This window comes from Falco biarmicus, chromosome 5 (assembly GCF_023638135.1).
Source record: "Falco biarmicus isolate bFalBia1 chromosome 5, bFalBia1.pri, whole genome shotgun sequence".
Lineage (NCBI taxonomy): Eukaryota > Metazoa > Chordata > Aves > Falconiformes > Falconidae > Falco > Falco biarmicus.
In genome coordinates this window covers 13,537,501-13,562,500 of record NC_079292.1, presented here as the reverse complement: position 1 = coordinate 13,562,500, position 25,000 = coordinate 13,537,501, and the positions used below count along the sequence as shown (strand labels likewise).

Sequence of the window (25,000 nt, the reverse complement as noted above, 5' to 3'; positions counted from 1 at the left end):
CATGTGGATATGCATTAATATTTATCCAAGCTGTCATAAATGATTTCACATCATAGTGTTGGGGAACACAGTGCTCATGGCAAAAACTTTAAAGTTTAATTATAATATATAATTTTTATGCAGAAGAGGCAAAAGTCAGGACTTTTTTATTTTGAGTTAAGTTCTGGTCATTTTTTAAAGTACAGCAGCTGCTTGCATTATAAAGGAGCCATACATTGTGTGGAAGGGCGTAGGGGTTAAGTGTAATTCAAAGTAAAAAAAAAAAAAAATACGTAAAACCAGAAAGTGCTATGAATATTGGAACATAGTTAATGGAAAATAATGAAACCTATGTAAGAGAAATAGTAAACCAGAAATAGTGATGCTATTAAATTCAAGATGTGAAAGTAATTGGAAAATGCACAAAATTCTTCTGACCACCTCTACAACTACCTGAAATGAGCTGCTTTGTGTGCGTACATTCATACATGTATGAATATTTAGAAGTGATTTGTATATGTATGGACTAATAATTTTATTTTTACTCTTAATTTTGCTAGGCTGCACTGGCAGAGAGTAGTTTACCATTGCTTAGTAACCCAGGATTGATAAATAACGCATCCAGTGGCTTACTGCAGGCAGTCCATGAAGATCTCAATGGTTCGCTGGATCACATTGACAGTAATGGAAATAGCAGTCCGGGCTGCTCTCCTCAGCCTCACATGTAAGTGCAGTTAGCATCCTTTCAAGAAAAAATGCCTTAGTCTAAGACGCAGTATTACTCAAAATTGCTTTGAAACATGGTAAGTGAAACATCTGGAACTATATGTTTGAAACTAAACATTTATATTAAAACATTTAAACAGATAAGGCTTCATGTACTGTGAACTAAGACTGGTGTAAGCTTTTTTTTAAACCTCTTCCAACTTGCAGACACCGAATGTAACGGGAGGCTGATCTCTGTGGTCATTTTCACAGCCTGGTTTGTAAGGTATAGTCAGAATGTTCATGTTGGAATTAGTTGTAATTTTAACTATGAGTCTCTAAACCATTTATGAACTGTAGTAGAGATATTGCCCATTTATATAAACCGTAAAATGCAAAGTTTAACTGTTGCCCACAGTTTACATAGAAGCCAGTAAAGTGTAACTTTTTGCCTGTCGTATAAATCAGTGTAATTACATATTCAAGTTTAATTACTGGTGCGTCTGTATTGGCAAGGTTTATATGTTATATTTTATGCAAGACTACGATTCCTATTAATATTTAGCAGCTAACTATATCATTAATTACTCTAAAATCTTTCCCCTACCATCTTTTTAATGGAGCTGAGAGAGTGGAAGTATTAAAAATTGATGTATTGTGGATTTCAGAAATGTGTCTGAAGCTTTAGAAATGCCTGGCCTTAATCAGTGGTGTCAAACATGGCAGTTTCTTGTTTACTAAATAGTAAAACATGTATCTTGGAGGTATTGTTTCCCAGGTTATTTATATAATAATTAGCAGTGTGATATCTAAGTAGACTTAGATTTAAGTTTACCATAGGATGATTTTTAATGTGTATGTACAACTGTGGTCTCTTTTCCTGTGTTTAAAATAGCTGATCTGATTTGCCTTTTTTTGTTCCATTTTCTCTTTCACATTTTTAATGTTCCTTTCAATTTCTAGAGTGGGATATTTAGCAGTAACGGCAGTTGAGACCAAACTCCCTTTTCACTTATGCCCTGGTGTGTGGAGAATACATTTTGATCTGACTTTTTTTCAGGGGAAATATTTTGCTGAGTTTTTCTTTTGTTTGGCACGTTAATATATCTATAATCACATAGAAATGTTTATTGTCACACATTTAATTGTTTTATTGCACATTTATTCTACTTGCCTTTGAAAATAATACACTGTGAACATTCATGTATTTTATCAGGTTCCAAACCATTACTTTTTCAAAATGGAAAAATTTGTCTTTTGGAAGTGTCTTTAGATGTGTTAAATAATACAAAAGAAGTAATAAAACTTGAAGTAGAAAGAACATGAATATATGCTCTTGAGAGTAACACTACTCTAAAAGAAGTAAAGTGAGCAATCAGACAAAAGTTTTTATATCCCATGCTTTATGCTATCAACCATGCAGTGGGTAGCTTGAGGCCTTTTACTTTTAGCAGTTCTCCTGAGTATGCTAATGCTCTCTTCCTGTATAAAATGCCAAGACAATAAAACTTTAAAGAGCAAACAAGAGTTAGATCATGTGTGTTAAAAACAGCTACTTTACAGAAAAGAATGACACTTGCTATTAAAGTTGTTTTGTAAGTGTTTGGCAGATCTGTTTACATATCCTATGTACTGTCTGCCATTCTGCTGGATAAACTGAGATATCTGTGCATATGATTATGTAGATATGGCTACATTTATAGCTGTGTTTATAGCTAAAATACCATATATTGTAGTAATTCTCGCCTATAAAAAAAGGCAAATAACTTGAGTTACGCCCTAACTCAAGATTCAGCCTTCCCCTCTCGCTGCTGTGATACGTTGTTTGTCAAAACAGGCAGTTTCAGGGCTTGTGAGGTGACTTTTGCAACTGAGGACTACGTGTTGCTTGGTTCTTGAGAGGTTGAAGCAACAAAACGTAAATGCACCAAGATACCACTGGAGAAAGAGGTTGTGCTCATTCATCCTGTGCACCAAATTTAGTGCAAGATCACTGGGCTTCTGTCAGACCATGAGCTGTCAACCAAAAGATAGAGGCTATGAGGAGGTACCTGCTCACTTGTGACATTTTTGCCCTTTCGTTGCTGAGGAAGCTGAGAATATGAAAAAGGGAATGAATGCAGTCTGCCAGAAAAAGTCACGAAAGGAAGAGGCTTGTGCAGGAGGCCGAGGACCAGGGAATAAGAGGCCATTTCCTTGCATCCATGACCACGCTGGCCAGGGTCCCTCATTTTTGTTAAAGAGCATTACTTAAGAAAATAAGAAAAGAACATAGGGAAGGCATGACAGAAGTAGAGTAAGGAATATGGCAAACAATGAAGAGTAATTTAAAATTCTACATTACCCACACAGATTACATAATCCCAGGGTTTCTTGAAATGAAAAACAGTTAATACACTAGGGAAAAAAAATAATACATGTTACTGCCATAAGCATCCACTCACTTGTAGCTTCCTGAGAAGGTTCACCTGGGAAGGCTGAGTGTTTCTCCCCTAGAGAAGTGTTCTTGTGGGGGTCATAATTTCTGCGCTCGTCTATAAAGCTGGTGGCTCTGTTAGCCTCCACGTAGATTAAACCTCCATCTCTTCATTCCCAGGAAAGCGTACTAGCCACCACGCCAGGAGTATGCTGAGCAATTACCTTGCCAGCCATCTTGAAGCTGGCACACAGCCAGGAGCAGTGGAGCGTGGTATTAGGGAAAGAGGCGAGAGGTTGCATGCAATTTAGAGATCAGAGCATTCAGTTGGGAAGGGGCAGCGTTTGGATTCTAGACAAGCTTCCAGGGAGACACATTTGTTTAATATTAGAGCATTCGGCAGGAAATGCGAAGAATCCCAGTGACAGTGTCAAAGCCAAGCATCTCAGTTAGGCATTTGGTTGTTAAAATTGTACTGAATATTGTTTTATCGGATAAATATATGATAGCAAAACTTTCTTACTTTTGAATGTTCATATTATTTTTTAGCATTAATTTATCTTTTTATAAACATAATGAAAATTGTTTATGGTAGGCAATATTTCTGTATTTTGAGCGTGAGAACATTATCAAAGAAATTTATTTCTGTTACTGTAATATCTTAGCTACTCAGTGTCAGAAAGTGGGGAAATTATTACAGTCTGGATTTGAAACTGGTACTTCACATCTGGTTTTCGAAACAGAGTATTAAGAGCAGTTAGAATCATCAACTTATCCATCTGTGGACAGGTATCTAACATAGGTGGGTGAATCAGCTTCCTTTGAAAATAATATCTGCTCATTGACTAAAGATGGTAGGTATATAACTTCAAGTAAATGTATAACATTTAAATGCTTAAGTGCAGTGAATCCTAGCCAGTATATTTAGGGCAGTGGCACTTTAAAAGCTTTACAATTTTTTCCTTGGCTAATGATATATAATCTGCTCCATTTCTTGCACTTCTTGAACACTTAAAAATACTGCAGTAAGTTTTAGGTGATCGGTATAACCATGGCCTGGTAGTTGAGATATTTCCTATATTAATAATTATGTAAAGCATCTGAAATTTTATGCTACATGCCTCCCAGTTTCCATTCCCAGTCTGATGGAAGGTGGTAATTCCATGATGTGGTATGCAGTATATCACTAGTGGAACCTCAAATCCTGTTTATTTTCTGTGTTTCAGCAGTATTAAATCCAAGTTCTGTCTTTTATTGGTCTTCAAATCTGATTCCTGGTAGGTTGACATGGGCACTAAGTGGTCCCTTGAAACAGATCTCCACTGAGAAAATAAATTCCTTATTGTGGGTATATATGTTCAAAATTCCAGTTTCCTCTAATATCAGTTGTCAACAATGAATGTCAGACAATTACCTTTTCATTGAAATTAATACTTAAAGCTGTTTCTTCCTTCATTATTTTTTGAACATGGACTACTTCTCCAGAATTGCTGTGGGGTTTCGCTGATAAGCAACAGGTTTCAAAGTGACAAACACAACAGAAGGTGTTTTATATACAAAAATTCATAATTTATGTAGAACTAGGTGCTGCTAATCTTGCATAACAATTGTACATGGATTAGATGGAAGCTTCACAGTACACACCTTTGGGGTATAAATGCAGAGTTCTGAAGCAAAAAAAGAAACCACAGGCACCCAAATGAGTGCAACTAAAGCTGCATGGTTCTGGGAAGCTTTAGAAAAACTTTTATCATCCCTGAAGAAACAACAACATTGGATAAGTTGTGGACTGATAGCTAGGGACAATAATGACAGTTCATACATTAGTGATAACACAACTTCTTTTAACCTGCATGTTGTAGTCAGCATACTGCTGAAGAATTTCGGGGCGGGGGGGTGTGAGTTGAAAATCAGTCCCTTCAGAGCAAATAAATTAGGTTCTTAAATGAACATTGGGATCATAATGAAGTTCAGTTTGTGTTATTATTTATCCTGTCTCTATATGTTCCACTTACTCCCGAGGATGGAATATCAGGGCTGGAAATCAAGTTCAACTGTTTTTCTGGTGTTTGTGCATTTGTACTAGATGGATGACGCTTAAGTGATTATTGCAACTGGCACAGATCACAGTGTTTTATCACCAGAACACTTAGTGCATCTCTTGTCCGTGTGTTCATATTTTGGCAAATGCATAATGCAAAATGCCCTTTTTACCTCATTATATAATCTTGGGGGGGGAAGGTAAAATTTTAATCTGCAAAGCTGTTCATAGCAGCTGAGGAAACAAAAAAGAAATTGGTCATCAGAAAACTCAGAAAATGCTAGACTGAGAGAATGTAGCCTTATCGTAGGAAACAACGGGGTGGTTATGCCATTCTCTTAAAACTCAGGGCAGCTCCTTTAATAAGGAGTTGGAGGAGTTAGCAAAGGAGATAGGGAAAGCAAATATCCTGCTGATGAGGTTTTGTGGAAGGGGGCCATCTTCATGTGTTTCTCCATGTTTGTGCTGCATGAAAGCGTAGACTTGAGGACGATGCAACTAATCTCTTACATTCTCAGCTGATTTTTGAAAATAATCTAGTTCCTAAAAGGAAATCCAAACTCCTGGAGATAATGGAGGTCATTCTAATTTCTAGAATATTAGTTGTTGATTGATTATTTTTTTTTAAAGTAAGTACAGTGGAAATAAAAAATATTTTTTTAGAGTCATTTCTTAAAAAGTAACTTAAAATCCTGATTTCATATATGACACTCTGCGTTCAGCTATTGTGCTGTACTCTGTTAGAGAGGAATTGTTTGAAGCCAAATGTCAAGACACACATATATCCTGTGATCTTTAAAGCTGTTTCTAGAAAATGTTACGTTACGTTGTTGTGAGAAAGAATAACTTTTGTTAGAATGAACAAGAGTAAGAGTCAATCTGAGATGAATTAGAAAAATAAGCTTATCCAGTGTAGTCCTTCGTCTTCAATTCTGTCTGTGAAAAGGTGAGTTCCAACCGTCTGTGGTTTCAGTCACCTTTTCCTTTGTATTCTGCTGTTGTTACCAACCCTACTCCTTTACCTTTCCCACTGTTGCCCTGACTGGAACATTTCTCTCTGCAGTTCCATCTGCATAATCATCAAACTTGTTATTTTTTTCAAACTTTTTTATCTTTAAATTTTATTCCCAGAGGCAAATATGATTATTCTGCTCTAAGATCATTTACTTTTGAGGTGCTTCAGTTTGAAAGCATGCCATTGTCAGGTCGTTCCCATATCTGATTATTCCAGTCCCCCACTGTTAAGCTTTCACACCACTTACAGTGGGTTACCTATCATTCCAGTTTTAATCCCTTTCATTCCCTTGTTTCTTTAACTTCATAATGTTCCAATCCCCTGTCTTTCCTTCTTTCGTAGTGGCTTTTTTTTTTTTTTTTTTTTTTTTTTTTTTGTTATCGTTGCATTGTCCCATTTCATGATCTCTTTGCATTTACCTTGGAGGCTTGTTCTGTTCTAGGAGACTGCTATGATCCAGGTCTCTTGTTCATTGTATAAGACTTGACATAGTGTATAAGAAAATAAACTCTTGAAACATATCAATTAACAGGGATGTAACAAGCATTATTAAATAGGTGAGAAGCATGTAATTGAGCAGATGAATGTGGTAGCAATTGCAGTATTTCTGGGTATCCTTGTTCATCAGAAATGTTTCACCTAATCACATGATCCTTTAATGCCTGTATAATTTAATTTCACACATTTTTATTCATAAATCTAACATAAGGAAGATAATGGGCAAAGAGACTTGGTGACAACAATTGATTTTTATTTTTATATGAAAAGAGGAACAGCTAGGAAATGGGTTCTTAAAGGTTATGGCTTTTGTCTGAGCATATTCCCATTGGAAGAAGCTCTATTGTGAGAATACACAGTGAAACAATTTTGGCTTTGCGCTGCAGAGCATCTGAAAGGGACAGGTAAATCCAGCAATCCGACACTTTATCCTGCTGGTTTCTTACGATTTACATTTTTACTTTTTACCCTTACAGCCATTACTGATTGTATGGATCATGTGACAGTAAACTTTTGAGTTGTGACTGTCCCTCCCTACTCTCATACAGGGCCACTCAGTTGTGGGCACTAATGGAAAAATAAGTAGTGATGTTTTGTATAATATTTTTCACCATTCCCACTGACATAACTTTTCACTTGGAATAATTTTGTAAATGTTTATATTCTCTTTATGATTATTTTGCATTGCTGTAGTTTTCAGTCCTTTTGTCCTCTACGTTTTGCTTCTGTTCAATTTTCTTATCTTTCAAGACTGATGTTCCAGTCCTTTATCATTTCTTCTCTAGCTTCGTAAATGTTACATGTCTTACTTTGGATCAGAAGTTGCTATTTCTTCTTTACATTATTCCAGCCCAATTGTTGCACTTCTGCAGTACATTCCCAATGCTCTTGACGAAAAGATCACTCCAGAGATACAGTGTCTTCAGCTGAAAAGCGTCAGGTCCCCACAGCATGGCTTGTAGAAGTTTGTAGACTCCTGTGGGGTTTCACAGAATCTTTTTGGAAGCTATGTTGCTGAAAACTTTGTGGTACTGCTGTCATGAATTCTCAATTCATGGGCAAGATATTTATGCTTTTCACATAACAGGTCTGTATAAGAAAAGGCAGCATCTTAAATATTGCTACAGATGTTAAAAATGTGATTTTAAAGTTGTGCAACTAAATCTTTGCAATGTGGTTGTATAACTTAAATTTACTTCATAGGAGATTCCTCTTTTTGTACAATACAAAAGCTGAGATGATAGTGCCGTTAACTGTGTGTTTCTAAAACTGCACATATAAATTTCATCCACTTTCAATGACTGCATTTGGATTTTGAGTAACAGTAATATTATAAGCCAAACTTTTTTGAAGTGCACACTCTAGGTATTTTTTTGTGAATACACATGTCCAAAATGTGTCTACATTTACGTATTTTGTAAACAGTTAAGTAAAAGCATATAATTATATTGAATTGGTAGTTTATAGCAATAGTTTAAATTACAATCCATAAATTGAAGCAAAGATTCATTGAAAAATACAGGATATTATGCTGAGGAATTGTTATATTTGAATATTATTTATTCTTTAGAATTTATAGAAAACTAGGCACTTTACACATTGTAAAATACTATAAATTTCAATGCACTTTTTTTTTTTTTAAAGGGTTTATAGAAAGATTTCATCTTGGTGTGAAACACCATGTGTAGGTCACACTAAAGTAATCAAATCTCAAGATGACTAAAGATGCGATTTTACCTGCTGAAGTTCATATGTGAAGGCAGTGTTCATAATCTTGTGGCAAAGTGCAATTGCATCTAACAGCAGTCTGTGATTTAGAAGAGTGCTGGGAATGGATGTATCTAGTACAGACTCTGATGCAGTCTCTGTTAGGGTTATAACTGCAGGTATTCCAGTGGTTTTCTCCAACTGAACAACAATATTAAATGTGTATCTTAAATTAGGCTGAAAAAATCCAGTAGTCTTCCTCCTTTGCCTAGACTTACCAAGTTCATTTGTTCCACTTTACCCATTAATAGAGGTTTAATGCAGAGTCTTTGTATGATCATGGCCCCTCACTAACCCTTTTCAAAGACTTTCGTAAGCTTCTGGTTGAGGTGGATAAGGGGAAGTGTTTCTTTGATGCAGTATTATGCTGTGATAGTGGTACTCTGGGTAATTAGGGACTTACCCCAAGTTGATACTTTTTTCTTTGTTTCCCCTCGTTTTCTTCATTCCTTGCAGATTTGATATTATCAGACATCACAGATGAAAAATATCCTCTGAGTTTTATGTCCTCTTGTTCTAAGAACACAGGAAATAAGAGTCATGTTGTGGGCAACCACGTCATATAATTCCTCTCCTAAAATTATCATACTCCATCTCAAATTCGAAAGCCACTGTGGAACTTCATTCCTTTGATTATTATAAGCTGCATTCAAATTTCCAGACTAAATGTACTTCAATTTAGTTTCACTGATGTGTGTTCTAGCTTACCTGGCCTTTCATATTCTTTCTCTTTGTTTCTCAAATGTGTTCTAGAGAGCACACTGTGAACTTTAAATCGCCATTTTGGTGGACCAAACAGGCTCTTTCTGATTCAGCAGACTGTCCATTTCCCTCATCTTTCTAGTAGCCATCCCATGAAACTACTCAATTTGGATTTATTTTCATGTGCAGGTGTTAACAGTTTATTGAAGCATTCCAGATGTAGTCCTATATAATGTGTTTCTTCTTTCTCACTGTTGTTACAGGGGGAAAACCCCATATTTTAGCTAAATTTAGCTAAACTGTTGCAGTTTATTTGTATAGTATGCTATTAAGGATGGACTGGGGGCCCTGTTTTGGTAAGTGCTGTACAAAGGCAAAACAAAAAGGATTTTCAGATCCCTGCCTCAAACGTTTGCAGTCTTGAGGTAGTAATTAAATTGTTTAATTTTTGAAAAGCATCTTCCTTCAGATGTAGTTTGAATGGAAGCTGTACAGTACTTACACTACTGTCCCCATGTAGAATAGCATCAGGCTTTGTTTAGAGAAGTGTTTGACACAATGCCAGTTGGCGTTAGACTGTATACTATTAAGTACATTAAACCAAAAGGCAAACCATGACTGTTAGCATTGAAGTGAGCTGAGCACCCATCGAGTGGTGTCGTGTTACTACGCCTGCCATTTTATTTAGGGCATCCTGAAAGAAATAATGATGCTTTTGTATCCATCTGGAGTTGCTGAAATTAAAATCTAAAACTTTTTAAAAATGTTGAAGCTACATATTTAGAGATGTAGTAATGAACAATGTATTGCACTGTGGATATATTTCATTCAGGTGGCATATACTGCCCTGTGAAGCAGAACTCTGCATTAAGCACAGGCCAAAGCATGCAATTAAGAGACAGGGTATGTTAACCTAGGCCCTGTGATATCTCAGATATCTCCTAATCAGCTCAGTCTTCTGGTGGACTATAATTGTGTTTTCTTGCAGAGGCCATATGGGTATAACATGTTCTTCAGACATGTTGCTCCTCACGTGTAAATCCTAAATCTGTAATAGATAACAAGTTGGTGAAAAGTCCTGAGAAAAGTTAGAATGTTTCAAGTGTTACATGTAAGAACAATCATTGGTGTAAAAATGAGGTGGTGATGACTGGATCTGCAGTCATTCTTAAGATTAGAATTTGTAGCAGGTCACCAGCTGAACGTATGCTCACAAAGGTATGTGATTGTGAAAGCACGCTTAACATAAAAGCAGGCTCTATCTTTCACCCAATTCTTCTGTTTGGCCTTTTCTGAAGACTGAGGAAGGACTAAATTTATTAGGTTTGTTGAGAAGAGAGAAACTGGGTGGGGCGATTATGACAGTCTTCAGAATGCTGTGCAGAGAAGATGAGCATAAACATGTCCTTGTCCATTGGGAATGGGACAAAAAATAATTTATAAGTATTTCAGCAAGAAGACATAGAATAGACACCAGAAAAAAAATAAAACCTTTTCTGCTTGTAGGATATTTAAGTGCTAATACGTGTACCAGCACCGAGAAACTGTGTGGAACCACTGATACTGGAGGCTTCTAAGAAGAAATTAGAAGTGGTCAGAAGTGGTGTAGGTATAAATGATACTTCTTTGGGGTAGGGAAGGGGGATTAAGAGATTAGATGATGTTTTGAGGTCCTTTCCAACCCTATTTTCTCCCATTCTTCGGATAAATCTGGGGAAATAAAAGTTTTTTTCATGTATATACGTGTATGTATGCCATGCCTTACTACAGGCTAGCTGAATCCTCCAAGTCCATTTACTTTGTAATCTGGAACAGCTGTCATAGTTAAATATTTTTAGGCACTCTTGTTTTTAAGATTGAATTAAACTCAGCCTTACAGAAAGATACACATTGAGCGTAAGATTCAACTAATGTGAGAAATGCCAGCTAGGGCAGTGCAGATGCTCCTGTACGGGTTAATTTGACCCACTTGTCCCTGCTGAGTGTGATGTGTGGTTTCGTTTGCTAAATGTTGCCATCAGGTATTCAGCAAAAAAATACCAAAGGTCTTGCCATTCTCCAGGTATGTTCTAGCAGGCAAAGCTAGTCATCGCTTCAAGTCCTAGCTCCTAACCATTGAAAAAATAAAAGAGCAATGCTTCAAGAAACTTAGCATATGAAAAAGTAATACGTTGCTAGCATATCGGTGCAAATTTTTGAAGCATATACCTATCATTCAACATTTTCAGTGAACATTGTTCCAGGGAAAAAAATAAAGAGTACCATGTCTAGGTGTTAAGTGTAATGCTATTTAATCCCTTGGTGCTGCATTAGAACAAAATGTTTAGGTGCCACTTTGGACTAGTGTTGATCATTACCTTACAAAATCTCACAAAAGTGTGCTGGAAGTGTTAGTGAAAGGAGATTCGTTTCAGCCTTTTTGTCCCATGCTATTGGATATGCTATATGTTTACCAAGATAGCAGAGTTTTATTGATGTAAAAGGTTTCAACAGAAATAGAAAAACAATTTTATATAGCTCATATTTGTATTAAGATGTATGAAAACCACACATAGTATAGTCCAAATTCTCCCCTAGCTTTTCCTGCATCATTGAATAGCTTTCCAGATTTTGCATAGAGAACATTTGCCTTCTCTATCCAACAAATAACACAGATATTTAGTTGTTGCTGCTAAGTTTCTGTTTAACTGGTGCAATTTTTAAAACTTCCCATCCGTCACATACTACAGAGCATGCCAGATCCATAGCCTCTTTTCTTAAACTTTGTTAACAGGCTTGCTCTTTTTTGGTGGTTCTTCAACAACCCCAAAAATATTCAGACACCTAAATCTTTAGTCCTTTGTCATTTTCCTTTGATTTTTTTTGCCTTAAAAACTTCTGTACTTTCTCCCTAATCCTTTTCCTTGTTCAGCATGTTAACTTTTGGCATTTGAACTAGATGTAGTTGACGGTTTGAAAGACTTGAGAGGCCTGTGCCCTAAGCTAATCTCTAGTCAAGTTTCTACATTTTCTTGTTGTTCTGTCACAGAGAAAATACATTTATTTAGACACCAAAGGGAGCAAGCCAATGTCAAGGATGGGAATTCTAGTAAGAGTCACTAGAATCAGAAAATCTGTGTTAATGTCATCTTCTTAATCAGAAATTGATTCCTAAAGATTTTGATCATGTAAGAAGGTCTAATTGTATGTGAGTTTTAAGCCTCGTTTGATATTAAAAAAAAATATATTGATAATGTGTTTGTTTTCCAGAAAGATCATTTATTTATCTGGAGTTCAAAGATTACATCCGATCATTTTTGTATTAAGTATTATTAATATTCATATCTGATAATATATCTGTGTATATAGGGTATCCCTATTTATTGTCTTGGCATTTTCTTGCCAAATTAAGAAAAAAAAAAAGACAGCTAGTCAATTTAATTACTAGTTTCAGAATGTTAAGGAAAAAAATCTGTATGATTTCATTATCCATTTTCAATCAACAGTATCTTTTTTATTTTTTTTAAGGGAAATAAAATTGTCATATGGGTTTCAATAAACCTGTCAATTTATTCTCTAGAAATTTCTCTGTACCAAACACTCATTTATTTGTACAAAGCTAAAAGGAACAGGGAGAACATATCTGGTTTGTATTTTTTTTTTTTTTTTAATTCAGGCTCATTACTGTAAAGCTGAAATTCTTCAAAAACTTGTTTTGCATTTTTTCCTTTTCATTCTGATTTGGCACCAATGTCAATTTTCAAAACTTTGCTTAGAATAAAAACTGCGAGTTTTAGCTGTCCTTAATTTAAAAGTGAACCAGTTTGTATTTTGCTCTGCTTGGGCAGGGCCAAACTGACAGGGCAAGAAGCACCAAACACTTATTTCCAGCCACTTTAGGATCAAATGTATTGGTACATTTTGTAGATAAGCAGCACAAAATCATCGCTGAGTTGGGAAGTGCGTATGGTATAGAAAGAAACATGGAGCAGTTTGTTCCTGATCCCCATGAATTAATGGCTGGCTGGCTTCTGTGGTGTGAGGGTCAGTACCTCTTAAAACATTTTCCCGTAGAGTAGTGGCAGGTGGCATCTAAATAATTGAATACTTATATATTTTAATTATATTAAAAATATTTAATGAATTTTAAACACACAGCTTACTAGCTGTGCAAGTTAGTGAGGGTTTAAAAACCTTTTCTTTAGCGGTAGCTCTGTGCCTTTTTATTATTAAAATAAATTATTAGTGGGATAACTGTAGTGATAAAATTATCATAAATATGGCGTATTAAATTGGGTGACCCTTAAGTATGAGTAAAGTGAAGGTGAACATGTGCTTTTTTCCCTATATTTTCCTTATTTCCCTATTTCTAATTTATCACTTTTACTGGTATCTCCGAGCTGCTACTACTCGTGTTGACTTCAATGGCAGCTAAATTAAATCAATTCACAGTACTCCTGTTGGTTTTAGTGTTTCCTTCTACAGATATGGTTATCATGCCATAGATCACTTCTATTGTTCTCTTCTGGATTCTGCTATATAGTTTTTGAGATGAGTGAGTAATAGCTAAAAGCTAGTCAAGTACATTGAACATATGAGTTGAAGTGAGGGCCTACTATAAGTACATAAACATGTTATATATTACTGTTACTGTTCTTTTTCTCTCCTAGTTAGCCTACATATGTTTTTTTGGCTTCTTAGGCAGAGGTGCCATTGAAGGATTCATTAGAAAATAATTCCCAAGTGGTTACAGTAGATAGATGTATATGGGTAGTTTATTTTCTTTCTTTTATTTGTCAACAGTAAATGTATCTGTCATGGATAGTCAGCTTTGTTGTTTTTTCCACAGTTAACTTTGTATATGGCTAACATATATTGTGTCGCTACCTCTGTTTATATCTTCTTCCGGGGTATTCATAATTATATTCAAAATAGAAATCATATGTAGGATCTTAGAGAATTCTCACTGTTAATCTACCTCCATGTTGTGAAATAATCTTTTCTTCTTTCTTCATCTGACTAGTTTTGCTACTGGCAAATTTTTACGTCTCTTTTCAGTATGGATTAGATAAGTTTCTCACAGGAATTTGCAAATTAAAATACATCCATCAGCTCTCCTTGTTTACTGTTGTATTACTCTTAGAAGCCTCATAGGGCAAGAAAAATTAGTAGTCTTATATATACTTGTTATTCCACCTCATTTGTCTAGTAGAAAAATATGTGGTTGACTGTGTATCACCTTTGGTTATTCCCACTCTCCCCAAGCGTTGTCAGATGCATTGCGTATTTCACTTACATCTTCTGCTGTGAATAAACTTCACAAGTGAAATCATGGCCCTAATGAAGTCAAGGGGAATTTTGCTGTTGACTTAAATGAGATCTGGATTTTATCCCAGGAAACCATTTGTCGTCTTGTCTTTGGCTTTCCCTCATTTCTTATTCTGTCTTCAGTCACTCCTAATCACTCCTAATCTCCATCTGATATTTCTTGTGACTGCTTATGAGCTCCATTTCTCAACTTTAGTTCATTAAAATCTTTCTTTCCAAATAAGACTAGGAATTCTCCCAGATCTGAAATATTTTTATTAGATCTTTGAAAATTTGTACAGTCTTAGTAGTCTACAACATTAGCAAAATTGCTTATGTTGAAATCTGGAACCTTTATCTGTGCAAATACAAGCAAGAACATGTTTTCTCAGTTATGGCAGTACTAATAGGGAATGCCCTCTTAACCAATGAGTTTCTAAGTGACTTTTACAAAGGTTTGGGGTTTGTTTTCTTTTATTAAAAGTGTAATGCCTTAATATGTTCTGCTATCTATATTCCCCTAAAATCCAAGAGATACAGATAAAATCACCCATTCTTTTCAGATTTTTGGCATTAAACTGCCTTCTTTAATCCTTTGTACCTCTTTTTCAGACACCCTATATAGCTTCTGCCATCTTCTTCTCTTTAAAATAGCATGTTGCGTTCACTTAGTTCAGATTTTCAGATAACAATGAGTATCTTCCTGCTGTCCCCCTCACCTCGATATTAGAGTAGCTTTCCTCTGCCAGAATTGTTCTTCCCTTTTACTCTGTTCTTCCATTCGCAATACCTGGGAAGTCTCTGATTTCTCCTGAGACATAGGATATGCTGGGACCTGTCCTGTTTAACATTGGTGTTATGGAAAATGGACCTCTTTCTCATCAGGTTTGCAGGTTACCTCAATCTAGTGGGAACAGTTGACACGCATAAGGGTAGGGAAGCCATTCAGAGGACCTGTATGGGCTGAAGGACTAGGCCAAGAGGAACTTTATGAAATGCCATGCCCTGCGCTGCGGAAGGAAGATCCTCTTGCACTGATGCACGCTAGGATGGCCTGGCTGAGGAGCACCTTTGCTGAGAAGACCCTGGGGATATTGGCAGAGAACAAGCTGAGCATGAGCTGGCAGGGTGCCCTGGCAGCCAAGGTCAGCAGTGTTCTGGGCTGTATGAAGCACAGCAGGGGGCCCCAAGAGACTGAGGGAAATTATTATCGCCATCCTACTCCACAGTTCTTTGACCACACCTGAATACTGTGTCCAGTTTTGGCACCTCAAATATAAAACCCACAGCAATAAACTGGAATGAGTTCAGCAAAAGGCCACCAAGATGGTCAGAAGAATTGCCCTCTGAGGAGAGGCTGAGGAAGCTGAGCTTGATCAACCTGGAAAAGAGGTGGCTTTGAGGGGACCTGACCCTCAGTACCTACAGGGAGATTGGAAGCCAGGCTCTTCACTGTGGTGGTAGGCTGAGAGACAGAGGGCGTAAGTTAAAATGAGAGATTCAGACTGGGTATAAACCCTTTCCTCATGAACACAGTCAGGCATTGAGTGGTGCAGTTGCCAAGGAAGTTCTACAGTCTACATCCTGGGAGATTTTGAAGACCCAACTAGGTAACTCTGGGTAAGAGGAAGCTGTGGATGCCCCACCCTTGGAAATGCTCAAGGCCAGATTGGATGAGGCTTTAAGCAACCTGGTCTAGTGGAAGGTGTCCCTGCCCATGGCAGGGGGTTGGAACTAAATGACCTCCAAGGCCCCTTCCAACCCATACCATTCTGCGTAAGCCCTGAGCAACCTGGTCTGACCCTGTAGCTGTGCCACCTTTGGATAGGAGGTTGATCTAGAGATTTCCTGAGGCCCCTTTGACATGAATTATTCTGTGATGGTAGAGTATTTTTTCGTAAAGACAAAACAGTGAGAAAGTGAGCAGAAACAACCTAACCTTTTAAGCAACGAGGCTCAAGGAGAAAGATGCTCTGAATTTTGTTTTACAGATACCAGCGAAAGTCATGTCAGGTGCTCACTGAAGGGCTGGGTCTTACAGTGAGTTTACATCATTTTTGAGGTATCACAAAATGGAAGTGTTTGCAAGACCAGTTTGGTGCGGTTGGTAATGATGGGGTTTGTGATTTATTTATTTTTTTCCTAGAGGGACTCGCCTATTTTAAAATAATTGAACTGAAGGCATGAAGAACACTAGCTTATTTTACAGCAACTGATAAAACATTATCAATGCCGATGATAAATAGGAAAGCAAGTCTTGGAGGTTGTAAAAGCACTAATGGACTTACACAGACTCCTTACTTGTTCCTACACCTTGATGCACCAGAGGCACTTTGTGACCATTGATTATTAACTCCATTTTACACCGTCTCCTCTAGTGATGAACTGAAGAAGACAAACTTTAGTGGCCTTATTAATTATTATTCCAGTGCACTCTTATCTCCTGTCAGAATCTACAGTAGTGCTAGTCTACTTCTAGCTAGAGCTGCTGCCTCTGCTTTCCATCACCAGGTCAGTGCAACTCCCAACTTCATCATGGTAGACTTGAATTCTCTGATGATGGATAAGACAATAGACATGAGAAGAATTATCTTTTTAAGGTATTTTTTGTGCTTAAGTGTTGCATTTGAGAGAAGAAGAGGTTGCTACTTCCTTCTTTTTGTCAGCATGGCTCTTGGAGGGTCTGGGGTGGAAGGCTGTCATTTGAACGTGGAAGGTTGACAAAGCACATCCAGAAGCCCCCCTGTTGAGGAGCAGTGCTTCTACAGGCACCACATTTCCAGTCATCTTCTACCAGGATGCTGTAGCTTCACTCTTTTCTTAATGAAGTGAGGGAGTGCACCCTCAGCTGCCTGACAAGGGTATGTAACAATTGGACCTTCCTCTTTTTCTTGCTTGATGCTAGAGATTTGCATATAGGCATTATTTTACCTAGAAATAACAGCACTTCTTTGGCATTTCAGTATATGTAATAAATACATGGGGGAAGTGATTCCTGGTGTTCAAGAAAAAATAATAATGGATTCTGTGACAGTCATAGCATTACTGAATTTGTATTTAATTACTCGTCTAATACTCTTTCTTCCTTTTCTCAATATTTGGATTAGTATCTCCCTAAATGGCTGTACATATTCATCTCAATAAACAGTTCGCTTCTGCTTAAGAAAAATAATAAACTTTTTATAATAGCGTGAAATTGTAAAGAGACAAAGTAATAGAATTAGATATCTTGAAAATACTGTAGGATTTGAGGATTTGTCTCCATTTGCCTACCAAAGCATAAATATAAAAATTATAGATCTGAAACAGTGGATTGGAAAGGAGAGCTTTCCTTTTAAAACTGCTGTAGGATATCCTACAGACCTAAAGCTGTACTGGCAAGATGACATACAGTTCTTCCTGTGGAAATACTAGTCCAGATCACTAGGTAGGAAAAAAAAAAGGAGGGGGGGGAGGATCTCCCAAAATAAACAGGTCAGTTACTATGTCTGTAATAGAGTGATTGTAATTTTACCAAATAATATTTGGTGAAAAATATTTGCGTATGAAAGTGTAATGAAAGTCACAGCTTTAAAAATATCAAGTCAGAAGGAACAGATAAAAATTGCACTTGATCAGTATGTCTACAGCATGGAAGAATTGAGGACAGTGTGCGTAATAAGTTAAAAATGCAAATAAAAATTGCAGGTGTCTAATGTTAAAAGTTACACTGGAAATGTGAAATTCTGTAACAGTTACTGTGTTATACAAATATAACATGTTCTGTTTTGTTCTTTTCATATGTTGAAGGATAGTCAATGTAATAGAAAAAGATAGTGAAGAAATAGTACAGTTGGAAGAATATCTGCAGACTAACTAATTGGTTTTGAAGAGGTAATGTTTGTGGGCTTAAGGCTGTCTACAGAATTGTGAGGAAAAACAGATCAAACCGTTCATGATTTGGTTTGGGAAATGGTTGAAGTTGTTTGGGAGCTACCTTTTTAAAAAAAAAAAAAAAACTGTTAAAAATCTTTATTATTTTAACAGGCAAACAAAATCTTAAAGGAAATAATCAACGTAGATTGTCATACCACATATGGCTTAGAAACTGTTCAGTCCCAAAGATTCCCCTGGGAAAACTTTCTTCAGCTGAGTTCCAGAAAATTCATCATCTTTATATACTTCTACATGAAGTCACTAGGAAAGCTAGTGAGTCAATAGTATCAAAATTAAAGTCTCATAGAAAATAAGCCTGGGAGGGACTTCAAGACATCATTTAATTTATTGCCCTTTGTGCCATTGAATACCAAAGTAAAAAAAAAAAAATCCCTAGTGTTACTAGGTGCCTAAATCACCATAGCAATACAAAATACTTCCAGCTGCAACCCAGCAAAAAAAATCTCCCTTTCATGATTTTAGACTGATTATTGCAACCCCTGTGTGGAATAAAAATGCACTGAAAGATCTTGAAAAAATTACATGACTTGCTGCAAACCATATACATGGCTACAAAGCTCACAGTAAGCACGTTGACCTAGGCAGCTTTTCTCTCTCAGCATCTAGTACCTTTTCAATACAAAGCCAAGAGCATTCAGTGCCAGTCATTATATTGACTTAACTGTCTGAGAGACTGCATCTCTCTATCATGACATCTCACAGCACTTTCCCGTAAATGATTTCAGCAGAACATTAAAGATTTTGGGTGGATATGGGCAGCAGTGTTTAGACGATCCAGATCTAAACTGTGGAGTTTGTTCCACTGGGAATCCTGGAGGGGTTGTGACTCTTCCCCAGTGGCTTTCAGAATAAAAACTGAACCCCTTGCATATTGTCTACATGTATAAATGAGAAATGAACTAATTCTTTTTTCCTGCCATAGAATTGGATGAAAGAAATACAGAGGAACTTAAATTGTGAAATCTCTGGTTTGAAAGAGAGGAAGGGTCTCTGAAGTAAATCAGTGCTGATGGTTATAAAAAGCATTGTATGACTTAGTATTTTTTCCAAAGAAAAATTGTATTTTCTATTCAAAGCCTGGAATGAGCACTATTTCTGCTAACCAAATCCAAACCTTGGTTATTGTAATTATTTGTATTTTGTTGTCCTGCAGTCTCACTGCTGTTTTGCAGTATTTGATATCCCCTTACATGAAAGCTGATGCGACGTGAAACCTCTGTAGAAAACATGCTATCCATAATTGAGAATATTGTATCAAGTGTCTTTTCTCCTTGTTGACATCAGCTCAACTCAATTTAATTAAGAAATCATGTACTTGGTTATAGGATCTGGTTGTTTTCTTGGCAGTAACAGCACACGTTCGAATGTTTAAAAGTTGAATGGAACACTTGTTTTAAAATCATATATTCATAGAATCGTTTAGGTTGGAAAAGACCTTTAAGATCATTGACTCAAAGCGTTAACTTTACCTGCCAAGTCCACGACTAAACCATGTTCCTATGTGCCACATCTATGCGCCTTTTAAATACCTCCAGGGATGGTGACTCAACCACTTCTCTGGGCAGCCTGTTTCAGTGCTTGACAACCTTTTTGGTGAAATTTTTTTCCTAATATCCAATCTAAACCTCCCCTGGCACACCTTGAGGCCATTTCTTCTTTGCTTGTTGCTCCCAAGTCACTATTGCTTGTTACTTGGGAGAAGAGACCAACTGCCATCTCGCTACAGCCTCCTTTCAGATGGATGTAGAGAGTGGTAAGGTGCCCCCTGAGCCTCCTTTTCTCCAGGCTAAACAACCCCAGTTCCCTCAGCAGCTCGTCATCAGACTTGTGCTCCAGACCCCTCACCAGCTCCATTGCCCGTCTCTGGACACGCTCCAGCACCTCTGTGTCCCTCTTGCAGTGAGGGGCCCAGAGCTGAACCCAGTATTCAAGGTGCGGCCTCACCAGTGCTGAGTGCAGGGGGATGATCACTTCCCTTGTCCTGCTGGCCACACTGTTTCTGACACAAGCCAGGATGCTTCTGGCCTTCTTGGCCACCTGGGCACACAGCTGGCTCATGTTCAGCCAGCTGTCAACAAGGACCCCCAGGTCCTTTTCCATCAGGCAGCTTTCCAGCCACTGTGCCCCAAACCTGATCTCATGACGTCCTTGTAGTCCTCCTGAGTTGCCTGCCTCTTCTTCCAAAGGTAGTGAACTATTTTTTTTTTTTTTTTCCTGAGTTCCAGCCTAAACTCTCTGTTCAGCCAGGCCAGTCTTCTTCCCTACCAGCTCATCTTTTGGTACATAGGGGCAGCCTTCTCCTGTGCCTTGAAGATTTCCTCCTTGAAGTATGTCCAGCCTTCTTGGACTCCTTTGCCATTCAGGACTGCATCCCAAGGGACTCTGTCAGTCAGTCTGCTAAACAGGCCAAAGTCTGCCCTCTGGAAATCCAGGGTGGGAGTTCTGCTGACTTCCCTCATTACTTTTCCAAGAACAGAAAACTCTTATCATTTTGTGATCACTATGCCCAAAATGGCCTCCAACCATCACATCACCCAGAAGTCCTTCTCTGTTCAGAAACAGCAGGTCTGGTGGGTGCCTCTCCTAGATGGCTCCCTCACCAGTTGGGTCAGGAATTTCTCTTCCACACACTCCAGCAACCTCCTAGACTGTTTCTTCTCTGCTGTATTGTACTTCCAGCAGACATCTGATAAGTTGAAGTCCCTCACGAGATCAAGGGCTAGTGATTGTGAGACTTCTCCCAGCTGCATATAGAATATTTCATCTGACTCTTCATCCTAGCTGGGTGGTCTGTAACAGACTCCCACCAGGATATCTGCCTTGTTGGCCTTCCCTCTGATTCATACCCATAAATGCTCAAACCTATCATCACCATCTTGCAGCTCTAGACACTCAAAACACTCTCTAACATACAGGGCTACCTCACCACCTCTCCTTCTTTGCCTATCCCTTCTGAAGTGTTGATCGCTATCCATTGCAGCACTGCAGTTGTGTGAGTCATCCCACCACGTTTCCATGATGGCAACTGTGTCAGTCTCCTGCTGTGCAGTGGCTTCATGCTGCTCCTATTTGTTGTCCATGCTGCATGCGTTGCTCTAGATGGGCTGCTGATCCCACCACCTTTTGGGGGTAAAGAAGCCCTAATCCCTACATGACCATTCTCAGGTGCCTGTATGGTTTCTAACACATCAATTTGGTTTGGTTACCGTTGCCGAGATTTTAGCAGGATTTTAGTAGCTATTATAATAAATGAGTTTTCCCAAGGCAGGATCAGGCTTACCTTGTACAAAACTCAGAAGACAAGTTCACCTTGTACAAGCAAGTTATTGTAGGCTTTGGGAATTTGGCTTCATCTCTAAATATTTGGAAGTTACTTTATACATTCCTTTCTAGTATATATTTATACCTCAACTGCCTGTCCTGTTATCTTTCTTTTTCCTTTGAAGCCTCAAAACTCCTCTCCAGCAGTCTACAAACAGTCTCTGTGAGGCCTCTGGAAGTGCCCAGCAACTGTTACCTGTCTCCTGGCACCTGGCACTCTTTCCAGTTAAATGTTGTAAATAATGATATCTTCAAGGATATAGTATACATCTGAGAACATGAGAGTGTGCAGTTGTAGTTTGCCATTTGCAGGGGTGAGAGAAAAATCTCCATGTAAAGCTGCAAAGTGTGTGGAAGAGTGAGTGTTTGAGGCAGACTGAGGAACTTCATGGTCTGATCTGTGAGCAAGGAAGAAGTAATATATTGAGATGAGCAGGCAGCTCTGCAAGTTGTTAGAATCCATTTATATTACAAAGGTATCTCACAGGGTTTTCATTTTGAAAGCACTAGGGCATGAAGAAGATTTTTTTTTTTTTAGATTCCACCAATTGTAAAGAAGGTGATCCGTGGAAATAATTAATGTTCTTTTTTTTATATCCTTACCAAAAATCCATTGAAGTAATTTAGCATCGCCATATTTTATTTTTGCTGCTGCTGCAGGCATCTCCTCCATTCCTGTTTGTTTACGTGGTTTTGTTAGTCCTGAGCTCAGGAAGAGGTGTAGTTTGCCAACACTTGTTCGTACTCTCTATTCTATGTTCTGTATCATTAATAAAAATTATTACTGATAGTTCTGAACCCAGGATTGGTCCATCAAGGAACCATACTAATCTTTATTAAAATACAGATTCCAGTTATGTAGTAGCCAAGTTTTGATCAGAAGTCAGAAATGAGTAAGCTATGTTCCTGTTAAGATATATTTGAGTAGCATTGTTATTAATAAAAAGACATGGCATATGTAAATATGTCTTAAGAATATATGTTTAAAAACTCAGCAGTTTGCATGGGAATTTTTCCTTAGTACACTGCTCCTATTGTATAACAGAATGGTAGTGTAGAATTTACAAATAAATACTTTTAAATGTATATCTGTCTTTTGAAACATACACATACACATTTTCATATTAGTTACATACAAATACCAATCTGAATATTTCAGTTTCTATGTGCAATAAATACCTTGAGATAAATTATACTATACTGAAAGTCTTCAAGATAAGAATGTATTCAGCAATTTAAAAGATGGGTGTTCAAATTTTGTTTTGCTTAAAAAAAAAAAAGGGTGGTTGTTTTCCTATATATTTTGTATAGTTGTTTCCTCCTCAAAACATACATTAAATACTATAAATGCAAGATCCTTTACATCTTTAATCAACATGCCTCACCTTTGGTTTTCAACCCTTGATTTCAAAAAACAAACTCTAGAAAACACTAGAGTTGAGAGAAATGTTAGTTTCAAGAGCCTATGTTTATTCCTTGTGCTTACACTGCCAGAAAGAGATGTTTGTGTGGCAGTGTTTTCTACAATCTGTGTTCTTAAGCTGCTGGCTGAAAAGTCTATGGAATTTGTTTTTGCATGGACAACTGAACTGCTTGAGTTTGGTCTTGATTTACTGTTGATCTGGATGAAAATATAGTTGAAAAAAAAGAAAATTTTGTATCCTGATTAGTCTTCTAAGGTATTAATCCTTCCACAGATTAGCCATCAAAATAATCTTTGAAATATCCTTCAAAAAAGGGCAAAAAAGAGGCCCTCAATATCAAAAAATTACAGCACAAGAGGAACTAGTATCTTAATGTGTAGTGCATTTTTAATGGATATTTCTTATTATCCTCCCTGTTTTTACAGTGGCTGCACTCCAACCACAGAAATGTAAAAAAAAAAAACAACCAAAAAACCCAGCCTGGACACCACCCTTAAAGAAACCGAACTTATCTAGTAAAAAATAAAAGTTTTGTAGTCAAAATTTTTTAAGCATGGAAAGGAAAGCATAGCAATGAATCATAGAATGGTTTAGGATGGAAGGGACATTTGAAGATCATCTAGTCAGAGTCCCCTGCCATGGGCAGGGATATCCTTCATTAGATCAGGATGCTGAAAGCTCCATCCAACCTGACTTCAAACACTTCTAATGGTGGGGCATCCATTTTTCATTTAGTTGCCATGTAAATTTTTCCAAAAGGATCTCTGTGGACTAATGACATTAGCTTCTAGATAGATTTAAATTGTTTGAGTAATTTATACTGCAACTGCCCCACATACTGTTCCCCACATGGGGGAAAAGAGGAGGAACCTGATAACCTGGTCTAGTGGAAGGTGTCCCTGCCCATAGCAGGGGAGTTGGAACTAGATGGTCTTTCAGATCCTTTTCAACCTAAACCATTCTCTGATTCTCTGAGAAACCTGATCCAGTGTCTTACTATCCTCATTGCAAAAGATTTCTTCCTTATGTCCAGTCTAGACCTACCCTCCTTGAAAGGCTGCAGTAAGATCTCCCAGAGCCATCTCTTCCACAGGCTGAAAAAACCCAACTCTCTCAGCCTTTCTTTGTAGGAGAGGTGTTCCAGCCCTCTGACCATTTTTGTGGCCTTTCTCTGGAGCTGCTCTAACAGGTCGCTGTCTGCCTGGTGCTGGGAACCGCAGAACTGGATGCAGTACTCCAGGTAGGATCTCATGAGAGTGGAGTAGAGGGGGAGCATCACCTCCCTCAGCCTGCTGGCCATGCTTCTTTTGATGCAGCCCAGGATACACTTGGCTTTCCAAGTGGCAAGTGTACGTTGCCAGCTCACATCCGATTTTTCATCCACGAGTATCCCCAGCTCCTTCTCCACAGGGCTGCTCTCAATCCCTTCGTCCCCCGGTCTGTATTGATATTGGGGATAGCCCTGACCCAGGTGGAGGACCTCATGCTTAGCGGCATTGAACTTCATGAGGTTCATGTGGGCTCACTCCTCAAGCCTGTCAAGGTCCCCCTGAGTGGCATCCCTTTTCTCCACCAAATGAACCGCACCACTCTGCTTGGTGTTGTCTGCAGGCTGGCTTGAGGGTGCACTGACTCCCACGGGCTATGGCAGTGATGAAGATCCTAAACAGTATTGGTCCTGGTACGGACCCTTGAGGTCCCACAGATGAAGGAATATGCTAGGCATACCAGTGCATGAAATGCAATTTCTTGGGAGCAACACAGGGGACAGAATGTTGTAGTATCAGTGTTACAGCATCTGGAAGTGATTAACATGACATTACATCATGATTAAAAACACTGAATACTTCCATCAAAAACTTAGTCACTTAGAATTCTGAAGAAAATATCTGAAAGTTGAAGCTTAAATG

At 37.9% G+C, this 25,000-nt stretch overlaps 1 protein-coding gene across 13 annotated transcripts in view; it reads left to right on the top strand.

Moving 5' to 3' along the window:
- FOXP2 (forkhead box P2) overlaps positions 1-25,000 on the top strand; it is a 445,070-nt gene that overhangs the window by 412,086 nt on the left and 7,984 nt on the right. For all 13 annotated transcript variants that reach the window (XM_056339333.1, XM_056339342.1, XM_056339336.1 and 10 more), the window contains one exon: positions 540-703. In XM_056339333.1, the coding sequence (XP_056195308.1) occupies positions 540-703 (164 nt within the window). The remainder of the gene's footprint in view (positions 1-539; positions 704-25,000) is intronic.